The sequence below is a fragment of the Clytia hemisphaerica genome, unplaced genomic scaffold (genome assembly GCF_902728285.1).
Source record: "Clytia hemisphaerica strain Z4C2 unplaced genomic scaffold, Clytia hemisphaerica genome assembly, whole genome shotgun sequence".
In the NCBI taxonomy this organism is placed as follows: domain Eukaryota; kingdom Metazoa; phylum Cnidaria; class Hydrozoa; order Leptothecata; family Clytiidae; genus Clytia; species Clytia hemisphaerica.
In genome coordinates this window covers 236,360-248,232 of record NW_027104216.1, presented here as the reverse complement: position 1 = coordinate 248,232, position 11,873 = coordinate 236,360, and the positions used below count along the sequence as shown (strand labels likewise).

The window sequence follows — 11,873 nt, the reverse complement described above, 5'->3', positions numbered from 1 at the left end:
AAATCTGTTTGAAAACGAGGACAACAGTAAATTTATGCATCTCGAGAAGAGTGTATTGAGCAGCCGCACAAAAAACAACTGGGCAAAGATTGATAAGTCATGTCCAGTATATAGTTGACATAGGGCCTGGCGGCTAACAACTGGTGAGAACAAAATATACATGTCATCGGCTGCTCAAAATACTTTTTTTCATTTTCGCCCGCCGAAAACAACTGCATTACTTCGAAAATTTCTTTATCAATTTTTTTGCCATTTTTTCCCGTGGGCACTGAAAGGGACCTTTTGGATTGTTATAGGTATATACGGTAGCACTGACATGAAAGCAGGAATTAAAGCTACAAAGGGAAAATGACCTATTCCTATTCCTAAACATATAGTGGTTTCCGAATTGTAAAATGAAGGCAGATTTTAATCCTCCTCGCCTTTCTTCGTTTTTGGTCTCAACATATGCCAACACGCGATTGGTCTTTTCTGAGACCTTAACATATCTCTCCATTGTCTCTTCTGCGGTCCGTACGAATTGGCTCCAATGACGACCTCGCCGATGACGTCAGCGCCGATAGGGAAATCATAATCCATAACCAAAAATCGTAGATCAGTAACAGGTGCGTCAGCCGGGTCCAACTTAAATTTCATCTCTTTATTGTAATATGGATCTAACGTCTGTTTGATAACTTCAGTTTTTTGCGATTTTAGTTTTACTTTATTTTTCATTATGGTGACTTTAACGAAAGGATCCGACACTCCACCCTCATCAACACTTTTCAAGTTCTTACATTCTATAATATACACTTTCAATGTCGCCACGGCAGGCATGTAATGTAGCGATACACATATATCACCGTAATCCGATTGTGATTGTTTGAATTCACCCGGATTATCGGGATCATAACCGGGAACTAAAATCCGCCAAAAATCTATAAGATCTTTACTATTATGTTTTGTAACAATGTTTAAATCGATGAGTGGGATTAAAGTTTCTCCTAAAATATCATGTATAGGTTGTGTATCAAAATCTAAAGCTTGGATGCAAAGTTTACGTTTTTGGAGTTCAGACAGTGGCATATTTTTGAAGACAAATTCTTGATTGTAGACTGGATCGAGTGTATCATCAAGAACAATAGTTTCGAACCGTTTTTTAGTGTCCGGTAATAACATAATACGAATGTATGGATCGGACGCTCCACCTGTGAGATGAAAGAAACAGGGATACATCCACTGACCTTTATATATCCCTGGACCAAGCTATATCCGCCATCTTTGATCGAAGTTTTTTGAAAGTTGGTACCCGCAAAGAAACCATTGTAGTGTTTGAAACTTTGCCTACCGACAAACGGTGCTATATCACTAGTGTACAAGCGATAGAAGATCTAGCGCTCTATCCGCCGGTACCAATTTCAAAAAAACTCCGATCATAATATTTTGCTTAGCCGGCATTGAGTAACTTGGTCCAGGGATATATAAAGGTCAGTGGATATCTCTAATGTAAATCATGTACATGGTCTGGGAAGTGGGTGGCAAAAAATGTAGTGAGTATTAAGGCGCAACAAAGGTTCACGCTGTCGAGAGAAAATCTCAATTTTAACACCCTAATATGCCTTAGAAATGCTTTATTTAGACTTATTTTGGCCAGAATTGAGGCTTTTAAATGAATGAATCGTGATATTTAAAAAACAACATAAAAGTTCCTGTTTCTTATAACAAATCATTACAAAAAAAGTGAGAGACTTATTGTTGTCCATACACTACCCAATCCCTCAAATTTTTCGAATTAGAGAAAGATTCAAAGTAAAATAACAATCTCGAGCTGAAGGGACCAACATTGTTTTCGAATAATAGAGAGTCGAATTAGAAAAAATCCTTTCGTTTTTAATTTAAAAGAAAAAGTGAGGAGTTCCATTATTCTTTACCTTCATCGGCTGCCGGTAAATCTTTTGCTTCATAAATTTTGATTTTCAAAATATTTTTGACGCTGTCATAATTTAATCCAAAATGAACTTGACCCAAAGTAATGCCAAATTTTGTGTCATTTTCATCAAGACGACTGAATTCTAGCTCGTTGACTGACGGGTGGACGCGCTCGTAAAATGTACGTTTTGTCAGCTGAACTTTACATAAATCGATACCATCAGCTGGAAAAATGAATCACTTTGATAAAGATCAGAGCATCAGAATTTTCAGGGGAGTTGGCATTTGTTTAGGTCCGTAATTTGGTAATTTTAAAGTGTACAGATTTTAAAGGGTAGTGGTATACTGTTAAGATATGTATTTTAAATAATTTTGATAAAATAGGGGCAAATTAGAAAAGACACATTAATAAAGTTTGAATTTTTGGCTAAAGTTACGCATGACAGAAGTTTAGGTATTGGTCTAATAATGAAAGCTCGAGTTTTCTAGCACTTTAAAATCGACTTCAGAAAATAATATCACACACATGTTAGCACTGAGGAAAAATGATACCAAGTTCTAGTTTAGACGGCCCACTTTTCGCCCTGCCTATCTTAATTTTGAATTAAAGTTTGCAGAAAGTGGGCTGTCTAAAGGCCGGTCTCCACTTTCACGCGAAATGGGCGACAGTTTTTTTCGTAACCTTTTTTGCCTGAAGAAAAGATTACGTCATAAAAAAGTTTTCGCTCATGTCGCGCGAAAGTGGAGACCAGCCTTAAGGTCGATGCATTGCCTTCTTTAAACGTCAATGCAATGTCTTCTTTCAATCTTTAAAGTTTAACTTGCCGACTTTGTGCCCACTTTCTGCCTAACAATTAGAATAGCAGTCTGTTCCTCTAAAGAATCCTGCATTGTAACACGCATGCGTAATTTGTCGTTCTTTTGAACCACACGTAGTTATTTCCCGTGATAAACGAAAGGGAATGAATCGCTAGGGGTGGTACAGTCACTTTCGGTCGGGGTTGTGAACGGCGAAATATGTCGTTTTTTATGAAATTTGTCGTTCTTTTTGTCTATTTTTAGTAATGCAGGATTCTTTAGATAAATCCCCTCTAGACAGGGAAGAAAATCGTCCGTCTAAACCACTGACCTTTATATAACCCTGGACCAAGCAATATTTGCCATCTTTGATTGGAGTTTTTTTAGAATTGGTACCCAAGGAGAAGCCATTGCAATGCTAAAAATTAACGTTTAACGCCGCTACATCATCAAAAGAATTTGAGGGAAAGTAGACCTAGCTCTCTCGATGCATTTACACCGCTATCGAGTAGTGCCGACATTAGGGTACCAATTTTCAAAAAACTCCGATCAAAGATTTTGCTTGGCTGGGATTGAGAAGCTTTGTCCAGGGTTATATAAAGGTCAGTGGTCTAAACTAGAGCCATTATTTATCCAAAATACCTGCATCACCAGCTAAGCAATACTTAATGAAAGGTTTAAAAAGCTTTTTCCAAAACTTGAAGCATTCTTGTTTATACTTGATGATGAAATACAATGGGACGATGATTGCAAAGGATAAAATAATCAGGATGAGACCAATTGACACCAGAGGTGGTAAAGGAAGCTTCTCCAATGCTGTCGGAGGCTTCATTAGTGCTCGATACGATATTTGATAAACAGTTTTGCCAAATTCTCTCTAAAAACAAATTAATGATATAATAATAAGAACAACGAGACTAAAAAATCTGAGAAAAATATTGTGATCCTGGAATGACTAAAGATACACGCTTTTTTATAAGAGTATACTTTATACTTTATAGAATATTCATGATGAAATTAGCAAACAAATTAAGAATACTATGCTAAGAATAACACCATCATGGAATTTGGCAAATGAACCCTCAAGAATGGCAATTTTTAGAGCATTTTACCTGTAAATTGCTAATTGTCTAAAATCTTTCACAAAAATGCCAAATCTTTGTTCGAAGTATGTATAACATACAAGATTTAGGATGGATTGGATCCTAACCTTAGAATATATCGTAAGAATATCGTAGGATGACTTTCCCTAAAAAGTTAAGAATACCAACATCATGAAATGAGAGAACACCATTCTTATAAAAAAAAGCGTGTATTCAAGTTATAATTTTTAATTTTAGTGAGAAAAAGATTTTTATATTTAGAGATTTTAGATTATCATTTCTTGACTTTTGAAAAGATTTGGAGGTTTTGCTCAGGAATAAGAAAGGAATCTACAGGCTTATCTTATTGTCCCGTAACTAAAACTCAAATAATGATTTGTAGTATAGTATATTGCCAATATCGCTAAAAAGTTGGGATTCTCTTGGGCTCTTCCAGAAAGAATCCGTTCATGGGGGGGGTGGAATTGTCCAGGGGTATTGAAAAAATACCAAAAAAATACAATGTCCAGGGGGTAAATTCCAATGTCAAGGGGTAATTTTTTGTGTCCACGGGGTTGATTTGATGTTTGTCCAGGGGTATAACGTGTCCAGGGGGTTAAAAATCAAAATGTCCAGGGGTAATTCATGAAAAAAAAATATATATCCTCCACCCCCCATGAACGGATTTTTTCTGGAAGAGCCCATTTTTGCCTTTTTTAGAAAAAGCCAAAAAAATTAGCATACTTCGAGTAAAAATGACCCAAGACAGACAAAAACAAAGCAAAAAATATTGTTTACCGTTTAAAAAGCTGCCATTTTGTTTTTCTTCTTCTTCTTCTTTGAAAATTTGATTCGAATAATTTCGAAAACATTTCTTTTTATTAACAGCTCACCTTAGGCATAACTTTTTGCATTCAATTAGACATTCTATTAGCCGCACCTCTGGAAGCTATATCATGAAAAAGCAAGTGAATTATTTCGACTCTCAAAGGAAACTATATCTTGGAAAATGCTTAAAGCGATCATTATGAAAGAAAATTCTTGTCCTTAATTAGGGACTTGAAATTATATATAGTAATGTAAATCTTGTAAGCATTGTAGACATACAAATGGACTATACGATGCTTGGTGATGTATTCCTAATTGCGAAGAAAAGAAAAAGAAAATTAGTAGAAATTCTCGTTAATTTGAAGAACCTCTCGATCTTTCACAACAAGAGTGAAAAAAAACAATGTTTTGCTTACCTATTGTATCCTTCTTCAAAGCTATTGGAGATTTTCGTAAAACAATTGGTGAACTAAAATGCAGTTTAGTGCACCTCAAAGAAGTATTTTCCAGTTTGTTACGAATAAGTCAAGATATTGAAGATCTGACTGGAGAAGTTAAGAACATCGTGGAGTTCTATACTATTGAATCAAAAACAACCATACGCGGTCAATTGGATAATTTGATAACATCTGAAGCAAGCCAAGAGTTGTATTACAAAGATTTTTATAACTATTTTCGATATTTGGTGAATAATGAATTGGTGCGTTTGGTACATGAGTTTGGTTACGGTAAGCAGGTGTTGGATGTTGCTATGCGAATTTTGGCGCAACTTAAGGAAACAGTTGGAAAGATAGTTGAAGTGGTACCGCAAGACATACAACGAATCCAGATTCTAAATCAAATTTCAGACTTTATAACACAGATTGAACAAAATATAATCAGCGATTTCGACCGTAATAAAGAGAACGCCGAGGCGTGTTCCAAAGTGGAGAACATCAGCATCAGGTTATTTTGCGAACAAGAGAAACTGTCACATGAGTTTGAACAGACTTTGGCGAGCGGATTAGGTGTGTTCTTAAAAACACAAAATGAACCAATGATGTGTCCATCATTAGAGACCGAATTTATAAAGGATAGAACATCAAACGATTTTCATTTCGAAAAAGAAGAACTTTATCGTAAAAGGACTACGAGGATACGAGAATTACGACATTATTTATCTTCTAAAATCAAACTGAAAAAAATTGGAGACTATTATCGGGAGGAAATCTCCCTTCAGATACAGCTGGATTTAAAACATGCTTCTGAAACTTTGCAAAAACATGAAGCCCCTATCCACACTACAATTGAAGATTGGATCCAAATTTTGCATCAGTTACCCAAACACCATTTCAAAGAAGTTTTTGATGACGTCAAAGTGAGCGAGACAAGCAATGCTCTGGAAAAGATAATCGAGAAAAAAGTCGCACCAGAGCTTGATGATTTAATCAAAGATATCAACGTGCCAAAAACGTTAAAAAAAATGGAACGCCAGATCGTTAAAAAGGGTAAAAAAGCATTAGCAAATTTTAAAGAAACAAATAAGGATGGGAAATTGAATATAATTCTAACGGGGCTAAAAGAACTTGCGTTCGTTAAAGAGGTAAGGTTAATTTCGATTGTTGAGCAAGCACTAGACAAACCCAATTGTAATGACGACAGCGACTTTGGGATTCTCTCAAAGTTAAACGAAAAGAAAGAAAATATTTTATCCAAATTGGAAAGCATTGATCTTGAACAACAGGCCGTAGATCTAGTTCAAAAGAAGTTAATATCTGGTCATGATGTAGTGAGCGCAAAGGTACAAGAACTCTTTCAAAAATTGGAGAAAACATTCAAAGAAAAATTGGAAAATAAAGACGCTACTAAATCTTTGTTAGATTTATTCCAGAGACAAATCAAACCTTGGGTTGTTAAAGATAGAATTAAAAGAAATTTGGAGACTGGACTCCAGTTTATGGACCAATCAAATTTGAGAAATGGTGACATCAGAACAAGAAGTTATACTACCGGTAGCATAGACTTTCAAACACCAGAAAAGATGTTCAGAGTGGGAGACAACAGCAGCGTTGCCAAAGCGTCAGAGCTAAGAAGTGACAAAAAATTGGAAGAATTTCACTTAGTAAAAGAAGGAAATAATCAATACAATACAGACATTCGAATCGCGGTTGTCAAAGAGTTGATAGAGAATTTTTCTGGGCATGGAACCGAGTCTTTTAAACAGCTGCTGGTGGATCACTTGGTGAAAGGAGATGTGGTACTTCATATTAAGGAGCTGATTGGACAACTAGTCCATCGGTTGATGATCACCACGGAAAATATTGATATTCCCACAGCTGAGTCTCAACAAACTGAGGAATCTGGGAATAACAATATTAAACAAACAAGAAGAAATTCTATTGAGAATGTAAAGAGAAATAATGAGGATAACTTTGATTTCAACCGGTCTGGTGATCGAATATGCTGCAAAGATGGAACCGAGGATGTAATATCCAATATTTTATACATCGACCATGAAACTCTTCAGAAAGATGTTCAAAGTGTAATGAGACCCTTAATCGAAATGGCGTTACAAAGCTCATCAAAATTAGCTGTATTTGCAGTGGATAAGAGTTTGTTTGCCACGAGTGAGATAATTGAATTGGGATTAACATTGCTAAAGTCGTTGAAGAACTCTGAAGCGGATGTCCACATGATTGACCAGCAAAACATTTGGCTTGGCTCTTTAATTCGTGCTTTGCCACCACCGTGCCAACAAGATGCTCGAAAACTTATTTTCCTTTGGAAAGTGTTACACCAACGAAAGAATCTGAGAACAGAGTTTATGGAGAAGGTTCGTGAAAAAATCACTGACCAGATTGTGGAACCGAGTACAAGTGTAGTCTCACGGAAAATGGAAACCTATTTTGCGGATATACTGCAGAGGTTTATATCCAGTTCTAAGTAATTCTAAGCTTTTAGGAGTTTGTACTTTTTCTGTAAATTTGCCTAAGTTTTGTAGACATTTAAAAACCGTTGATTTTACTTTCAGCATAAATATTAAATTATTTTTTAGAATAGAAAAAAAATTTCATTGATATTACACGACAGTACAACACAATTAACACTCCATCACTTTTACATTTTAAGTTTGTAGTTTGAAGGTAAGATCTTTCAAGTCATTCTTTAGAAAATCTTGCGGTCTATCCTTAAAACGCAACTCCTAGTAAAAACATCATTCCACCATCATAGGGGTAACACCAGGAACATTATTATACGTAAGCTGTGCTTACATATTCTCTTACACATTCTTTACATTATATGCTAGCGAAACTGGTCTAGAAAGCTTTGATAGACTTTACGTTCAGCCGACGTTGCAGGAAGATAATGACCTAAAAATGAAAGCGAAAGTGAAAGTTCAAATGTTTGGCTTTTCCGGAACAGTCGCGTAGATAAGAGGGGCGCAAAATTTGAGTAGAAGAGCAGAATTTTTATGACACAGTAATTATCTATTCATAATATAAAAAGATAATTACAGTGTCACAAAAGTCAGTATACCAAATTCGTCAAAATTCGTGCTTGGAATTTTCTATTTTGCGAATAGGTTCAGTTGGAATTCTAAGGGGTATATCACAGAATGTTAATTCAAAGTTTTCGATACGCTCCATCATCTGATAATATTGAAACAAGAAACTCTTATAAGCTACGTTCTATTATTCGATGCGCTCCCTTATTCGATGAAAATCTAACCCCCCTTGAAAATCGAATCAGAGAGCGTCAATTGCATTTTATTGAAAAAATAGCCCCCAAGAAATTCATGTTCACAAAAATGATTTCGTTTGAGATACCCTTACCTCCTGAGTGATTGAGTACGGTCGAGTTTGTAAAGATAGTCTGTAAGTCAATACTCATCTCTACAAATAAAACGTAATCAACGAAGTTCAAATAGAGGAAAATTATTAGTCTTATATCTTTGGCTTTCACTAAGACTGTTCTCTTAAGAAGGTTAAACACATTGTTATATAAGAACATGAAGTTTTGATGGCCAAGGTAAGAAGGTAAGAAGGTAAGAACAAGTTAAGAACAGGCTTTGCGGACACTGTAAAACATCCGATTTCTTGGGAAAATGGCCAAAAATACTTACGAAATGGTGAAAATAAGAACATGTTAAGAACATTTTTAAGTTTAAAATGTAAAAAACGTCCGAAGGCTTCAAAAATTGGACGTTCTTGTAAAATAAATGATCAGCGGCCTTGCTTCCACCTCAATATTGCAGAACTAGCTAATTGGTCTAGACAACTAGTTAGGGGTAGTTTACAAGTAATTTTCATGCTTTACCAAATCCATGCAAAAATTTCACCAGAAATATATAAGTTATCGGAAGGTTCTTGCCGATGTTTTACTTGATTGTTTCAACGTTTTCAGTCCTATAGCCAATGGGTTAAGAACTATTAAGAACTGTAATAAGAATCTCAAGTATTATAGGTTAAAACGATTTACCTTTTGGGATTACTTTATCTGTGTCACCGTACACATGTAGCGTTGGACAAGTGATCTGGTCTTGATAATATATTTCATGCTGCGTTGACCGTGATTTGAAGCCAGCGCATAAGATGGCAAAATTAAACTTGATTTTCGAATCTAAAAACAAGAGAGAACAAGACAAATATAAGGGGTACCGAAAGAATATGTGTCTACTTTCTTTAACAACAATGTTATAACGTTATAAAAAATGATTTTCGTAAACGCGTCTTTCTTTTTCCTTCCGTCGAAACGTAAAACATTTAAAAAGGCAAATATCGTGAAACAAATCATTTTTATTCGGACTTTAATTTTGGAACCTGTGTATTATCGTGAAACAAATATAAGGGTAGCCGTTGCATCGAGAACAACCCGCACAACACAAACGCAGTTTTTCTACTTGAAAACTGAAAAATAATCGTGACTATTCATCTCGCATAAGTGGAAGCTAGCTCAAGTCTTTTTCATGGTAGTTTATTTCAGTTTCCTCATTAACGCTTCAATAGCTACTTGGTACAAACAAGATTCATATGTTTCAAATAACAAAATACCTGGTTTTTCCCTTAACGCACATATATGAGCTGCAAAAGTCGCGCCTTGACTGAATGCAAGTATGCCATCGAATGGTCCCTAAAACCAAAACAAATAGATTGCACTTAGAACACTTCTGTTACTTCAGTAAGCAAGCTTTGCTTTTGTTTTTACTACCGAGTTTATGTATGTGTATTTATCTGCGACGGAGACGGTATGGTTCTAATTTGAATAGATCCTCGATATTGCGGGTCAGAACTGCGGGTTTTTCCAAATCGCTTCAGTCACTTTACCGACTTCAAAAGTGAAAATACATAAACTCGCTAATGACCCAGTATATACGATACACTAGCCATAACTTGCATTAAGGTGCCACCGCAGCAAAACGAACACATAGAGTTGAATTTGCGTTCAAAAGGAATGATCTTAGCCCTACCGTAATTTTTGTTAAGAGTGACCTCTCATCTGAGACAAATATCTTTCAAATGCTAACAAATGTGTCAAGGGAGTGGTTTACAGTCTACTTAGAGTGACATCCGTGCCTTGTCTTACACGTTTTTTATAAGAACAATTTCATAAGAATACGAGGCTGAAATTTGGCCAAAACCTAAGAACAAATTAAGAAGAATCTGAACCTCAGCTTTCAGAAATTACTGAGAAGTACATGTTTCCATTTTAATTGATATTGACATTTAAGGCTGAAAAACTCATATAAATTTAAGAGCAGCCCAGCAGGGTTACTTATGAATTTCCACGCCCTTGCTCCCTTAAAATACAAACGATCAGTGGTTGTAGGTATGTTACATAGGATTTCAAGAGCATGCAGTACTCGTCAAAATCGTGATGACAGTATAAAACGTGCCCGCGATATCTTAATCAAAAACCAATACCCAAATCAATTTGTCGAATCAATTATATCTGATACTTTGAAGAAAATCGACGCGCCGACTTTAGCGGAAGAGGAGAAGGATGAGGTAGATGAACCAAAGAAACTGTTTGTAGAATATCGTGGAAAGATATCTGACCAGTTTAAGAAGTCTTTGCTTAAACTGAATGCACCGTGTCGTGTGATTTTTACTCTGAAAAAGCTTAAAACTGTGTACCTTCACTCAAACCTAAGATCGAAAAACCTTTAAAAGCTGTGTGGTTTACAAAATTGTCTGTTCACGATGCCCATCGTGCTATGTTGGATATACATGCCGACATTTATCACGCGGATAAAGGAACATCGATCATGAAGGCCCCAGTTGGCTCACACATGATTCTTGCGCTTGTGAACTGTCCATTGATGACGTAGAAATCATGCGTCATCATCGAGAAATGAAAGACACTAAGACTCTCGAGGCCTTCTATCAACCAATGAAACCTGAGTTAAACACTAGGATGAATTTAAAAGTCACGTGCTTACAATAAAAGTTTAATCATTTTTCTTTTATTTTGTCTCCCTTGAGACTTGCAACATAATTAGTATGTCAGCAATGTTTTTCGGGATTTTTTCAAGCGAATTTGATTTTAATTAGTTTGTTGTAGAGTGTATGAAGAGAAGTTGTATGTACTGTAGATATGTGAAAACATTTTTTAACCTTAAACGAATTTTAATTCTTACTTTTTATTTTTGATTTTAGACCTGATGATGATCAAATTGATCGAAATATATATATTGTCAACTAAATAATGATACCGTTGTTGGATCTTATTTTTCAAAATTACCATATTTGCCACAATGTTTTTACCAAATCAGAATCATATGACTTAGTGGTTTTTCCTATAAAAGGCGTATATATCTGAAGATACTGCTCTTCATATGTTATTTTACTAATGTACACGTTTAGCAAAATAACTGTTCGAATACTTTGAGTAGAGTAATATTTTTACCTATGAAGAGCGCTTAATAACTACTTGTGGTATAAAAAGGGAATCTCCCAGAAAAGGGAATTTCCTTAGATTCATTTAACTCTCCAGGGATAAGAAAAAGACAAACTGACATTTCAAAATGAGTAATCAGATCAAAATAACTCCGGAAAAGTCTTTTTGATGATGATAAAACAATAGAGAGACCGTAAGATAAGAATGCTACCGTTAAGCGGAACTAAAATACTGAAAAACGCGCGCAAAATTATGAGATGTTTGCCCAACTTCCTTATGCGTGAAGCTATGAATGCCATCCTCAGAAGCTTTAGGCTTCCTCCGGTGGCAATTACCTCGAGAAGACCGCGTAACTACAGTAGCGTAACCTACAGTAGGCTC

General features: G+C 35.6%; 3 protein-coding genes across 4 annotated transcripts in view; 1 reads left to right on the top strand and 2 right to left on the bottom strand.

Annotated features, from left to right (window-relative positions):
- Positions 1-170: 170 nt before the first annotated feature.
- On the bottom strand, positions 171-4,691 carry LOC136815746 (synaptotagmin 1-like). 2 transcript variants are annotated; one of them, XM_067072196.1, is made up of 4 exons: positions 4,587-4,691; positions 3,349-3,583; positions 1,911-2,132; positions 171-1,187 (listed from the first exon to the last, which is right to left on the bottom strand). In XM_067072196.1, the coding sequence occupies exons 2-4, from the start codon at positions 3,536-3,538 to the stop codon at positions 409-411; spliced, it is 1,191 nt and encodes a 396-aa protein (XP_066928297.1). In that variant the 5' UTR covers positions 3,539-3,583; positions 4,587-4,691; the 3' UTR covers positions 171-408. The 2 variants fall into 2 exon arrangements, with proteins under 2 accessions (XP_066928297.1, XP_066928298.1); XM_067072197.1 differs by lacking the exon at positions 4,587-4,691 and adding an exon at positions 3,819-3,868.
- Positions 4,692-5,019: 328 nt separating this feature from the next.
- Positions 5,020-7,542, top strand: LOC136815735 (centromere-associated protein E-like). Its single transcript, XM_067072182.1, has one exon. It carries the CDS (start codon positions 5,020-5,022, stop codon positions 7,540-7,542), a length of 2,523 nt encoding a protein of 840 aa, XP_066928283.1.
- Positions 7,543-7,614: 72 nt separating this feature from the next.
- The window catches only part of LOC136815748 (esterase OVCA2-like), a 9,569-nt gene continuing 5,310 nt past the window's right edge, over positions 7,615-11,873 (bottom strand). The window contains exons 6-9 of the mRNA XM_067072198.1: positions 9,647-9,725; positions 9,075-9,215; positions 8,429-8,488; positions 7,615-7,966 (exon numbers count right to left, since the gene is read on the bottom strand). Of these exons, the coding sequence (XP_066928299.1) occupies positions 7,899-7,966; positions 8,429-8,488; positions 9,075-9,215; positions 9,647-9,725 (348 nt within the window). The 3' untranslated portion in view covers positions 7,615-7,898. The remainder of the gene's footprint in view (positions 7,967-8,428; positions 8,489-9,074; positions 9,216-9,646; positions 9,726-11,873) is intronic.